The sequence below is a fragment of the Dipodomys spectabilis genome, unplaced genomic scaffold (assembly GCF_019054845.1).
Source record: "Dipodomys spectabilis isolate Male_0828 unplaced genomic scaffold, ASM1905484v1 ptg000318l, whole genome shotgun sequence".
Lineage (NCBI taxonomy): Eukaryota > Metazoa > Chordata > Mammalia > Rodentia > Heteromyidae > Dipodomys > Dipodomys spectabilis.
In genome coordinates, this window is record NW_024870995.1 from 541,255 (window position 1) to 555,692 (window position 14,438).

At 57.0% G+C, this 14,438-nt stretch overlaps 1 protein-coding gene across 2 annotated transcripts in view; it reads right to left on the bottom strand.

Moving 5' to 3' along the window:
• Spg7 (SPG7 matrix AAA peptidase subunit, paraplegin) overlaps window positions 1-14,438 on the bottom strand; it is a 44,910-nt gene that overhangs the window by 4,395 nt on the left and 26,077 nt on the right. For both annotated transcript variants that reach the window (XM_042702226.1, XM_042702225.1), the window contains 3 exons: window positions 13,388-13,498; window positions 9,129-9,244; window positions 826-982 (listed from right to left, as the gene is read on the bottom strand). In XM_042702226.1, the coding sequence (XP_042558160.1) occupies window positions 826-982; window positions 9,129-9,244; window positions 13,388-13,498 (384 nt within the window). The remainder of the gene's footprint in view (window positions 1-825; window positions 983-9,128; window positions 9,245-13,387; window positions 13,499-14,438) is intronic.

Below are 14,438 nucleotides of genomic sequence, written 5' to 3' on the forward strand. Positions count from 1 at the left end.
CAGTCATCCAGCACAAGGCCAGGTCTGCACAAGCAAACCTGAGACTTGATATCCCTAGGCACAACCTCTTTGGACTTTCCAGTGGAGTAACAGCTTGTTACAGGAAAGCTGTTTCAATTTTATCTAGTTCTGTGTAGCAATGACTGATAATTAACCAGTTAAATGAATTCACAAGTTGCATATATGTACATTTGTTTTTTTGTCGGTCATGGGGCCTGAACTCTGGGCCTGGGCGCTGTCCCTCAGCTCTTCAGGTCAAGGCTAGAGCACTGCTTGAGCCTCAGCACCACTTCTGGCTCTTTCTGCTTATGTGGTGCTGAGGAATCGAACCCTGGGCCTCATGCATGCAAGGCAAGTCTACCACTGAGCCATCTTCCCAGACTCATATGTAAATTTTTGTACGCTTAGTTCATGCCTGCTTAGCAAGTGTGAGGTCAAGGCCAAACTGCAGTACCTCTTCAAATGTGTGTGTGTGTGTGTATATACTTACTTAGTGTCAGGTAGTTCATGTGTACAATATCAGCTACTTGGGATGTGGAAGTAGGAGGATCATGAGTCTGAGACTAGCCTAAGCAGAGTTATGGAGACTTTGTGTCAAAACCAGCATATAAACAGAGGAGGAATCCCTAGACACACACACACACACACACACACACACACACACACACACACACACACACACACACACACACACACACCTCCTGCTGAAACGGCACCTGCACTGCAAAGCTCTTCCACCAGCCTTCTTCCATCACATGATCAGAGCTAAGGGGATGGGAGTAAAGGCACTCTGACAACTCCAGACCCCGGGAGCAGGCTCCTCACCAGAAGTGACCTTGCTGAAGGAGATGGCCTCAGCTGCCCGGCCACCCAGGGCCATGCACATGCGCTCGAACAGCTGCTCCTTGGTGAAGAGGTGCTGGTCCCGAGGGAGCATCTGGGCAAAGCCCAGGGCAGAGTTTGTCCGAGGTGCTATGGAGACCTGCAGAAGGTCAAGGTCATGACGTCGGCAAGGAGTGGGAGGTTTTCGTTTTAATCGTTATTACAGAGAGGTTACAGTTACGTAAGTCAGGTATAGAGTGCCTTGCTTGCCAGTGGCTCACACCTGTAACCCTAGCTAATCAGAAGGCTGAGACCTGAGGACTGTGGCTCAAAGCCAGCCCAGGCAGGAAAGGCCATGAGACTTCTTTATTCAATAAACTATTCAGAAAAAGCTGGAAGTGGCCTTGTGTCTCAAGTGATAGAGCGCTAGCCTTGAGCACAGAGAGGTTCAGGAACAGCAGCCAGGCCCAGAGTTCAAGCCCCAGGACTGAGAGGGATGGGGGGGAGGAAGACAATCTTTTTTTTTGGACAATGTTACCCCTTGAGCGTGAAGTCTTTCAGGGAAGGATGGACCACATAAAACAGGGCTCAATGCAGTCACCAGTCAAATCTGCACCTCCTCACTCTTAGAATTATGACAGCAAAGACAGACGCTCATGGGTTTCTGGGGTGTGCACTGGGAGAGAGGAGGCTTCTGGGGGCATGCACCAGAGGTTTCTGGGGGAACATACCAGTAGTTTCTAGAAGCTAAGCACCAGGGGTTTCTGAGGGTACACACCAGGGATTTCTGGGGGTGCACACCAGGGGCTTCTAGGGGATACACCCACCAGGAATTCTGGGGGTGCACTCAAGGGAATTCTGGGGGTGCGTACCACGGGCTTCTGGGGATACACACCAGGAGTTTCTAGAAGGTAAGCACCAGGAGGCTCAAGGAGGTATGTAGCAGGTGAACACCAGAGGTTCCTGGGGTATACATCAGGCGTTTCCAGAGGGTGAGCACCAGGGGGTTCTAGGTGGTGCACACTGGGGGTTGGAGGAGGCATACACCTGGGACTTCTGGGGGAGAGGGGCTCTTCCTTACATTGTCTCTATGTGTTTAGGAAGCCAATGCTTCCTACATGTTACAAGGTAACATGAAGTGTGAAGACAAACGACGTCTCAAGCCAGTGCCCACTGAACTCCTGCTGCAGCATGCGTCCCAGGGGACACCCAGGGTGTGTGCTGGGGACAGAGCTTGTTCCCTCTTGCTTCCCCCTCTCCAGGCCAATACCAGGAGGCACACAGGACAAGAGCCGGGCGCCAGTGGCTCACGCCTGTAACCCTAGCTACTCAGGAGGCTGAGATCTGAGAATCATGCTTTGAAGCCAGCCCAGGCAGAAAAGTTCCTGAAACCCTTAATCTCCAATTAACTAGCAAAAAACTCAGAAGTGAAGCTGTAGCTCAAGTGTAGAGCACCATCTTAAGCATAAAAACTAAAGGACAGCATCCAGACCAAGAGTTCAAGCCCCAGGATTGGTACACGAAATAAAAATAAAGGAAATCTAAAGCTGACTGTGCTCAACATGGATTTTCCTTTACCTATACTGACTTCCTTACTGCTCTGCTTGGCTCACACTGGCCTGACCCTATACACTCAGTGACTTCAAAGTCACAGGAGGCCACATGTCAGAGCCTCCTGTTGCTCAGAAGCGCATCCAGACCACCTGCTGCTCCTCAAACACAAACACAGAGGTTGCTGTCACCTCCACAGAGACCAACACCACTGCAGAGACCACACCGCTGTCACCTCCACAGAGATCAACACCACTGCACAGAGCCCACACCGCTGTCACCTCCACAGAGATCAACACCACTGCACAGAGAACACACCGCTGTCACCTCCACAGAGATCAACACCACTGCACAGAGCCCACACCGCTGTCACCTCCACAGAGATCAACACCACTGCACAGAGACCACACCGCTGTCACCTCCACATAGAGATCAACACCACTGCACAGAGAACACACCGCTGTCACCTCCACAGAGAGATCAACACCACTGCACAGAGAACACACCGCTGTCACCTCCACAGAGATCAACACCACTGCACAGAGACCACACCGCTGTCACCTCCACATAGATCAACACCACTGCACAGAGCCCACACCGCTGTCACCTCCACAGAGATCAACACCACTGCACAGAGCCCACACCGCTGTCACCGCCACAGAGATCAACACCACTGCAGAGACCACACCTCTGTCACCTCCACAGAGATCATCACCACTGCACAGAGCCCACACTGCTGTCACCTCCACAGAGATCAACACCACTGCACAGAGACCACACCGCTGTCACCTCCACAGAGATCATCACCACTGCACAGAGCCCACACCGCTGTCACCTCCACAGAGAGATCAACACCACTGCACAGAGAACACACCGCTGTCACCTCCACAGAGATCATCACCACTGCACAGAGCCCACACCGCTGTCACCTCCACAGAGATCAACACCACTGCACAGAGAACACACCGCTGTCACCTCCACAGAGATCATCACCACTGCACAGAGACCACACCGCTGTCACCTCCACAGAGATCATCACCACTGCACAGAGACCACACCGCTGTCACCTCCACAGAGATCAACACCACTGCAGAGACCACACCACTGTCACCTCCACAGAGATCAACACCACTGCACAGAGCCCACACCGCTGTCACCTCCACAGAGATCAACACCACTGCACAGAGACCACACCGCTGTCACCTCCACAGAGATCAACACCACTGCACAGAGACCACACCGCTGTCACCTCCACAGAGATCAACACCACTGCACAGAGCCCACACCGCTGTCACCTCCACATAGAGAGATCAACACCACTGCACAGAGACCACACCGCTGTCACCTCCACAGAGATCAACACCACTGCAAAGAGCCCACACCGCTGTCACCTCCACAGAGATCAACACCACTGCAAAGAGCCCACACCGCTGTCACCTCCACAGAGATCAACACCACTGCACAGAGCCCACACCGCTGTCACCTCCACAGAGATCAACACCACTGCACAGAGCCCACACCGCTGTCACCTCCACAGAGATCATCACCACTGCACAGAGAACACACCGCTGTCACCTCCACAGAGATCAACACCACTGCACAGAGACCACACCTCTGTCACCTCCACATAGAGATCAACACCACTGCACAGAGCCCACACCGCTGTCACCTCCACAGAGATCATCACCACTGCACAGAGCCCACACCGCTGTCACCTCCACAGAGATCAACACCACTGCACAGAGACCACACCGCTGTCACCTCCACAGAGATCAACACCACTGCACAGAGAACACACCGCTGTCACCTCCACAGAGATCAACACCACTGCACAGAGCCCACACCGCTGTCACCTCCACAGAGATCAACACCACTGCACAGAGCCCACACCGCTGTCACCTCCACAGAGATCATCACCACTGCACAGAGAACACACCGCTGTCACCTCCACAGAGATCATCACCGCTGCACAGAGACCACACCGCTGTCACCTCCACAGAGATCAATACCACTGCACAGAGACCACACCGCTGTCACCTCCACAGAGATCAATACCACTGCACAGAGACCACACCGCTGTCACCTCCACATAGAGAGATCAACACCACTGCACAGAGACCACACCGCTGTCACCTCCACAGAGATCAACACCACTGCACAGAGAACACACCGCTGTCACCTCCACAGAGATCAACACCACCGCACAGAGCCCACACCGCTGTCACCTCCACAGAGATCATCACCGCTGCACAGAGACCACACCGCTGTCACCTCCACATAGATCAACACCACTGCACAGAGCCCACACCGCTGTCACCTCCACAGAGATCAACACCACTGCAGAGCCCACACCGCTGTCACCTCCACAGAGATCAACACCACTGCACAGAGAACACACCGCTGTCACCTCCACAGAGATCAACACCACTGCACAGAGACCACACCGCTGTCACCTCCACAGAGATCAACACCACTGCACAGAGCCCACACCGCTGTCACCTCCACAGAGATCAACACCACTGCACAGAGACCACACCACTGTCACCTCCACATAGATCAACACCACTGCACAGAGCCCACACCGCTGTCACCTCCACAGAGATCAACACCACTGCACAGAGCCCACACCGCTGTCACCGCCACAGAGATCAACACCACTGCAGAGACCACACCTCTGTCACCTCCACAGAGATCATCACCACTGCACAGAGCCCACACCGCTGTCACCTCCACAGAGATCAACACCACTGCACAGAGACCACACCGCTGTCACCTCCACAGAGATCATCACCACTGCACAGAGCCCACACCGCTGTCACCTCCACAGAGAGATCAACACCACTGCACAGAGAACACACCGCTGTCACCTCCACAGAGATCATCACCACTGCACAGAGCCCACACCGCTGTCACCTCCACAGAGATCAACACCACTGCACAGAGAACACACCGCTGTCACCTCCACAGAGATCATCACCACTGCACAGAGACCACACCGCTGTCACCTCCACAGAGATCATCACCACTGCACAGAGACCACACCGCTGTCACCTCCACAGAGATCAACACCACTGCAGAGACCACACCGCTGTCACCTCCACAGAGATCAACACCACTGCACAGAGCCCACACCGCTGTCACCTCCACAGAGATCAACACCACTGCACAGAGACCACACCGCTGTCACCTCCACAGAGATCAACACCACTGCACAGAGACCACACCGCTGTCACCTCCACAGAGATCAACACCACTGCACAGAGCCCACACCGCTGTCACCTCCACATAGAGAGATCAACACCACTGCACAGAGACCACACCGCTGTCACCTCCACAGAGATCAACACCACTGCAAAGAGCCCACACCGCTGTCACCTCCACAGAGATCAACACCACTGCAAAGAGCCCACACCGCTGTCACCTCCACAGAGATCAACACCACTGCACAGAGCCCACACCGCTGTCACCTCCACAGAGATCAACACCACTGCACAGAGCCCACACCGCTGTCACCTCCACAGAGATCATCACCACTGCACAGAGAACACACCGCTGTCACCTCCACAGAGATCAACACCACTGCACAGAGACCACACCTCTGTCACCTCCACATAGAGATCAACACCACTGCACAGAGCCCACACCGCTGTCACCTCCACAGAGATCATCACCACTGCACAGAGCCCACACCGCTGTCACCTCCACAGAGATCAACACCACTGCACAGAGACCACACCGCTGTCACCGCCACAGAGATCAACACCACTGCACAGAGAACACACCGCTGTCACCTCCACAGAGATCAACACCACTGCACAGAGCCCACACTGCTGTCACCTCCACAGAGATCAACACCACTGCACAGAGCCCACACCGCTGTCACCTCCACAGAGATCATCACCACTGCACAGAGAACACACCGCTGTCACCTCCACAGAGATCATCACCGCTGCACAGAGACCACACCGCTGTCACCTCCACAGAGATCAATACCACTGCACAGAGACCACACCGCTGTCACCTCCACAGAGATCAATACCACTGCACAGAGACCACACCGCTGTCACCTCCACATAGAGAGATCAACACCACTGCACAGAGACCACACCGCTGTCACCTCCACAGAGATCAACACCACTGCACAGAGAACACACCGCTGTCACCTCCACAGAGATCAACACCACTGCACAGAGCCCACACCGCTGTCACCTCCACAGAGATCATCACCGCTGCACAGAGACCACACCGCTGTCACCTCCACATAGATCAACACCACTGCACAGAGCCCACACCGCTGTCACCTCCACAGAGATCAACACCACTGCAGAGCCCACACCGCTGTCACCTCCACAGAGATCAACACCACTGCACAGAGAACACACCGCTGTCACCTCCACAGAGATCAACACCACTGCACAGAGAACACACCGCTGTCACCTCCACAGAGATCAACACCACTGCAAAGAGACCACACCTCTGTCACCTCCACAGAGATCAATACCACTGCACAGAGCCCACACCGCTGTCACCTCCACAGAGATCAACACCACTGCACAGAGACCACACCGCTGTCACCTCCACAGAGATCAACACCACTGCACAGAGCCCACACCGCTGTCACCTCCACAGAGATCAACACCACTGCAGAGACCACACCGCTGTCACCTCCACAGAGATCAACACCACTGCACAGAGACCACACCGCTGTCACCTCCACAGAGATCAACACCACTGCACAGAGACCACACCGCTGTCACCTCCACAGAGATCAACACCACTGCACAGAGCCCACACCGCTGTCACCTCCACAGAGATCAACACCACTGCAGAGACCACACCGCTGTCACCTCCACAGAGATCAACACCACTGCAAAGAGACCACACCTGTCACCTCCACAGAGATCAATACCACTGCACAGAGCCCACACCGCTGTCACCTCCACAGAGATCAACACCACTGCACAGAGACCACACCGCTGTCACCTCCACAGAGATCAACACCACTGCACAGAGACCACACCGCTGTCACCTCCACAGAGATCAACACCACTGCAGAGCCCACACCGCTGTCACCTCCACATAGATCAACACCACTGCACAGAGCCCACACCGCTGTCACCTCCACAGAGATCAACACCACTGCACAGAGCCCACACCGCTGTCACCTCCACAGAGATCAACACCACTGCACAGAGACCACACCGCTGTCACCTCCACAGAGATCAACACCACTGCAGAGACCACACCGCTGTCACCTCCACAGAGATCAACACCACTGCAAAGAGACCACACCTGTCACCTCCACAGAGATCAACACCACTGCAGAGACCACACCGCTGTCACCTCCACAGAGATCAACACCACTGCACAGAGCCCACACCGCTGTCACCTCCACAGAGATCAACACCACTGCACAGAGCCCACACCGCTGTCACCTCCACAGAGATCAACACCACTGCAGAGACCACACCGCTGTCACCTCCACAGAGATCAACACCACTGCAAAGAGACCACACCTGTCACCTCCACAGAGATCAACACCACTGCAGAGACCACACCGCTGTCACCTCCACAGAGATCAACACCACTGCACAGAGACCACACCGCTGTCACCTCCACAGAGATCAACACCACTGCACAGAGACCACACCGCTGTCACCTCCACAGAGATCAACACCACTGCAGAGCCCACACCGCTGTCACCTCCACATAGATCAACACCACTGCACAGAGCCCACACCGCTGTCACCTCCACAGAGATCAACACCACTGCACAGAGCCCACACCGCTGTCACCTCCACAGAGATCAACACCACTGCACAGAGACCACACCGCTGTCACCTCCACAGAGATCAACACCACTGCACAGAGACCACACCGCTGTCACCTCCACAGAGATCATCACCACTGCACAGAGCCCACACCGCTGTCACCTCCACAGAGATCAACACCACTGCAGAGCCCACACCGCTGTCACCTCCACATAGAGAGATCAACACCACTGCAGAGACCACACCGCTGTCACCTCCACAGAGATCAACACCACTGCACAGAGACCACACCGCTGTCACCTCCACAGAGATCAACACCACTGCACAGAGACCACACCGCTGTCACCTCCACAGAGATCAACACCACTGCACAGAGACCACACCGCTGTCACCTCCACAGAGATCAACACCACTGCACAGAGACCACACCGCTGTCACCTCCACAGAGATCAACACCACTGCACAGAGCCCACACCGCTGTCACCGCCACAGAGATCAACACCACCTTACAGAGGCTGCAGGCTGCCTGGTCTCATTTCTACAGCTTCTGAGGACTGTGGAGCAGGTATGGACTGCAAACCAAACCACCTTCTCAGCATAACTAAGGCCTCCCAAAGGAGGCCACACCCTGGGCTGTAGTATGTACCCCGAGTTCTATAGCCCCGGCTTCCTCAACGTCCACTCAAGGTCTTCAATCAAGATCCACATTCTCTGGACACAATGAATTAACGTAGCATTTGGTGTGACTGGGAGCTTTCATGCTGTCTCTCCAGCAGAGCAAGTTTTCAGCACCAATTTTCAGCTCACACCAGCCAGTCATTCAGACGCATTCAGACACTGGCCTGGGGCACACAGAGTCTCTGGTCATGCTAGTGGCTGGAGCAGTGGTTGGGATGCACTCCTGTCGGAAGCCCCGTCCCCACCGCTGTCTGGGGCTGGGTGCAGCAGTTGCAGGCTTTCTCTCAGGAGCACAGAATCTCCCACCTTCATCACTGCCTCCGTGTGCTCCAGCAGCCAGCCCACCAGGGCATGGCCGGACTCGTGGAAGGCCACCACCTTCTGCTCCTCCTTGGAGAGGATCTTGCTCTTTTTGGCAGTCCCTGAAAAAGGCACAGCGGAGTTAAGGCCCAGCGCGCGCTGCACACTTGTCAGGGCTTCCTCTCGCCCACAGGGGTGGCAGCCTTGCCCAACTCTCACCCACAGCTGTCTCTCCTGATACCCAGTCAAGGGAACTCTGAATGTCTCCAATAATGCAGCTGACAGTCTCCTCCCTTCTCCCTGCGCCAACCTCTTCTTCAGGACCACTTATTATCCCAATTTTTCCACACCTCCAAGTTCCCACTTATACACCTTGACTAATGCCCGGGCTCAGGGTATTTAGAACAACCCTGACTGTGGTCTCCTATCCCACTCCTGTGAGCTTGTGAACTTACTCAAGACAGATGTGACAGCAGCTCAGTCACAGACGCAGGAGTGTGTGAGTGTGAAGGACCGGGGCTGGACGGAACACGAGCGTGAGTGTGAGTGTGAAGGACCGGGGCTGGACGGAACACGAGCGTGAGCGTGAGTGTGAAGGCACGGGGCTGGACGGAACACGAGCGTGAGTGTGTGTGAAGGCCCGGGGCTGGACGGAACACGAGCGTGAGCGTGAGTGTGAAGGCACGGGACTGGACGGAACACGAGCGTGAGCGTGAGTGTGAGGCACGGGACTGGACGGAACACGAGCGTGAGTGTGTGAAGGCGCGGGGCTGGACGGAACACGAGCGTGAGTGTGAGTGTGAAGGCACGGGACTGGACGGAACATGAGCGTGTGTGTGAAGGCACGGGACTGGACGGAACACGAGCGTGAGTGTGAAGGCACGGGACTGGATGGAACACGAGCGTGAGCGTGAAGGCACGGGACTGGACGGAACACGAGCGTGAGTGTGAAGGCACGGGACTGGACGGAACACGAGCGTGAGTGTGAGTGTGAAGGACCGGGGCTGGACGGAACACGAGCGTGAGCGTGAGTGTGAAGGCCCGGGGCTGGACGGAACACGAGCGTGAGCGTGAGTGTGAAGGCACGGGACTGGACGGAACACGAGCGTGAGCGTGAGTGTGAAGGCGCGGGGCTGGACGGAACACGAGCGTGAGCGTGAGTGTGAAGGCGCGGGGCTGGACGGAACACGAGCGTGTGAGTGTGAAGGCGCGGGGCTGGACGGAACACGAGCGTGTGAGTGTGAAGGCGCGGGACTGGACGGAACACGAGCGTGAGCGTGAGTGTGAAGGCACGGGACTGGACGGAACACGAGCGTGAGTGTGAGTGTGAAGGCACGGGACTGGACGGAACACGAGCGTGAGTGCGTGTGAAGGCGCGGGACTGGACGGAACACGAGCGTGAGCGTGAGTGTGAAGGCACGGGACTGGACGGAACACGAGCGTGTGTGTGAAGGCACGGGACTGGACGGAACACGGGCGTGAGTGTGAGTGTGAAGGCACGGGACTGGACGGAACACGAGCGTGTGTGTGAGTGTGAAGGCGCGGGGCTGGACGGAACACGAGCGTGAGTGTGAGTGTGAAGGCACGGGACTGGACGGAACACGAGCGTGTGTGAAGGCACGGGACTGGACGGAACACGAGCGTGAGTGTGAGTGTGAAGGCGCGGGGCTGGACGGAACACGAGCGTGTGTGAAGGCACGGGACTGGACGGAACACGAGCGTGTGAGTGTGAGTGTGAAGGCACGGGACTGGACGGAACACGAGCGTGTGTGAAGGCACGGGACTGGACGGAACACGAGCGTGAGTGTGAGTGTGAAGGCGCGGGGCTGGACGGAACACGAGCGTGTGTGAAGGCGCGGGACTGGACGGAACACGAGCGTGAGTGTGAGTGTGAAGGCACGGGGCTGGACGGAACACGAGCGTGAGTGTGAGTGTGAAGGCGCGGGGCTGGACGGAACACGAGCGTGAGTGTGTGAAGGCACGGGGCTGGACGGAACACGAGCGTGAGCGTGAGTGTGAGGCACGGGACTGGACGGAACACGAGCGTGAGCGTGAGTGTGAAGGCGCGGGGCTGGACGGAACACGAGCGTGAGCGTGAGTGTGAAGGCGCGGGGCTGGACGGAACACGAGCGTGAGCGTGAGTGTGAGGCACGGGACTGGACGGAACACGAGCGTGAGCGTGAGTGTGAAGGCGCGGGGCTGGACGGAACACGAGCGTGAGCGTGAGTGTGAAGGCGCGGGACTGGACGGAACACGAGCATGAGTGTGAGGCACGGGACTGGACGGAACACGAGCGTGAGCGTGAGTGTGAAGGCGCGGGACTGGACGGAACACGAGCGTGAGTGTGAAGGCGCGGGACTGGACGGAACACGAGCGTGAGCGTGAGTGTGAAGGCGCGGGGCTGGACGGAACACGAGCGTGAGCGTGAGTGTGAAGGCGCGGGACTGGACGGAACACGAGCGTGAGTGTGAGTGTGAAGGCGCGGGGCTGGACGGAACACGAGCGTGAGCGTGAGTGTGAAGGCGCGGGGCTGGACGGAACACGAGCGTGAGCGTGAGTGTGAAGGCATGGGACTGGACGGAACACGAGCGTGAGCGTGAGTGTGAAGGCACGGGGCTGGACGGAACACGAGCGTGAGTGTGAGTGTGAAGGCACGGGACTGGACGGAACACGAGCGTGAGTGTGAAGGCGCGGGGCTGGACGGAACACGAGCATGGGCACTCCTGTGCAGACCACCTGGGTGCCGCCACAGGGCAGGGGCAGGGCGGGGCGGGGGAGGGGCGGGGCAGGGGTGGGCGGGGCGGGGGAGGGGCGGGGCAGGGCAGGGGCAGGGGCGGGGCAGGGGAGGGGCGGGGCGGGGCAGGGGAGGTGGCAGGGAGGGGCAGGGGGCGGGGCAGGGGAGGTGGCAGGGTGGGGCGGGGCAGGGGCAGGGCAGGGGAGGGGCAGGGGAGGGGCAGGGCAGGGCAGGGGAGGTGGCAGGGAGGGGCAGGGCGGGGGCGGGGCAGGGGAGGTGGCAGGGTGGGGCGGGGCAGGGGCAGGGCAGGGGAGGGGCAGGGGGTGGGGCAGGGGAGGTGGCAGGGCGGGGCGGGGGAGGGGCGGGGCAGGGGAGGTGGCAGGGCGGGGGAGGGGCGGGGCAGGGGAGGTGGCAGGGCGGAGCAGGGGCAGGGCGGGGCGGGGCGGGGGGGGGGAGGGGCAGGGCAGGGGCGGGGCAGGGGAGGTGGCAGGGGCGGGGCAGGGGAGGGGCAGGGGAGGGGCCGGGCAGGGGAGGTGGCAGGGCGGGGCAGGGGCGGGGCGGGGCCGGGCCGGGGCGGGGCGGGGCAGGGGAGGGGCCGGGCAGGGGAGGTGGCAGGGCAGGGCAGGGCAGGGCGGGGCAGGGCAGGGCGGGGCGGGGCAGGGCAGGGCGGCCTCCGCAGTGCTCACACAGAAGGTAATGTCCCCCAGTGCTCTTTTCAGAGGCCTGTCATTCCCAGCGTCTCTCACGTTGCTGCTGGTACTGTAGTCCTACGTAAGCCCAAGCGACTTACACAAAACTCTCTTTAGAAGGACACAAGGCAGACTGGCCTTCTGTCTGCGGGGAGAAATCAGGCTCTGTTCTAGGTAAGATGCAGCCCCTCCTCCAGGACCGCAGGGAGGCCAGGGTGCAGGCGTGAACTCAGGCTGAGAGGACAAGCACATAAGGAAGGCCCGAGCTCTGACCATGTGACCAGGACCTCAGCTGGTCTCAACACTAGCTATGAGAAGGTGCACTGGTACTCCCGGTCAGTGCCAACACTGCTGCCTGGAGTTACAGAAGTATCCAGAACTCACCTGCTCTCCTCAGACCCCACTTTGAAAAGCCAAAGTTAAGCAATGCTTCAAGGCAGTCCCCCATCATCCTACTACAAAACTGGGCTACTCCATTAGTGAGTAAGCACAGCCTTGAGTCTTGGCTGAGATGGAAGGCAGTAGCAGACTCACGCCTCTCCTAGCCGAGAGCGCTACAGACCCTGGCCCTGGCCCAAGAGCCTTACCTCCCCCAGACACAGTACAAGCTGGGCTTCATCTGGTCTGTGGTCAGCTCTCAGCCACGCGAGGGCTGGATGGACTCACACACCTGGGTCTGCAGGTGTTTTTTATTTTAGACTCTTGGCTACTACTTACAAAATAAGACCAAGACTAGATCTGATTCTATCTCCCCTACCTCTCACTCTGTTTTGTGAGGCTGGCCTTCCCCTGTGTATTCCTACTGAGAGACTAGGCCATAACAAGGGGCAGGGTCTCCGCACCGGCAATGACGCGCTCCACAGCATACTCAAAGTTGAACGTGTGCACAGATGTGTGCCCCTCCCGCGCAGCGTGCAGCGCAGCCTCATTGCAGATGTTAGCGATGTCTGCGCCTGTGAACACAGACAGGGAGAGGTAGGCATCTGCCCTTCCTTACTGGTGCTTTAGAAGGAAAGAAGGAGGCTCACTTTTTTTTTTCTTACAAGGGACAGGTTTATTATGAAGATGGAAAATATACCACATACAAAGTACAATCCTCTAACATCCCGAAATACACACACACACACACACACACACACACACACTGTACATAAACTTATATTACCCATATAAAAACACAACATTTTGGGGGGCTGGGGGAAAAGAGGGAGAAGAATGAGGGAGTAACAAGTTAGACAAGAAATGTAGGACTGGGAAGGTGGCTCAGTGGTAGAGTGCTTGCCTTGCAAGCCTGAGGCCCTGGGTTTGATTCCTCAGTACCACATACACAGAGAAAGCCCGAAGTGGTGCTATGGCTCAAGTGGTAGAGTGCTAGCCTTGAGCCAAAGAAGCTCAGGGACAGTGCCCAGGCCCTGAGGTTCAAGCGCTTGGGTCTGCAAAAAATAAAAATAAAATAAATAGCCGGTGCCAGTGGCTCTAATCCTAGTCAGGAGGCTGAGATCTGAGAATGACTGTTCAAAGCCAGCCCGGGCAGGAAAATCCATGAAACTCTTATCTCCAATAAACCACCAGAAAACTGGAAGTAGGGCTGTGGCTCATGTGGTAGAGCGCTTGCCTTGAGCTGAAGAGCTGAGGCACAGTGCCCAGGTGCAGAGTTCAAGCCCCACGACCGACAAAAAATAAATAAAGAAATATCACAATCCTAAAATATTTACCTACATTAAGTGCTGGTGGATAAGAAGACAGTAAAAGAAGCCAAAGCAGGTCTGGCTTCCAGTTGTAGACCAAAAACTGCTTTGGAGGCAGTAACCCACTATCCTTTGCTTACTTAATTCCCTAAATAATTTAAAGGTGTCTGATATTGTCAACTCTCAAAAACAGAGCAAAGAAATA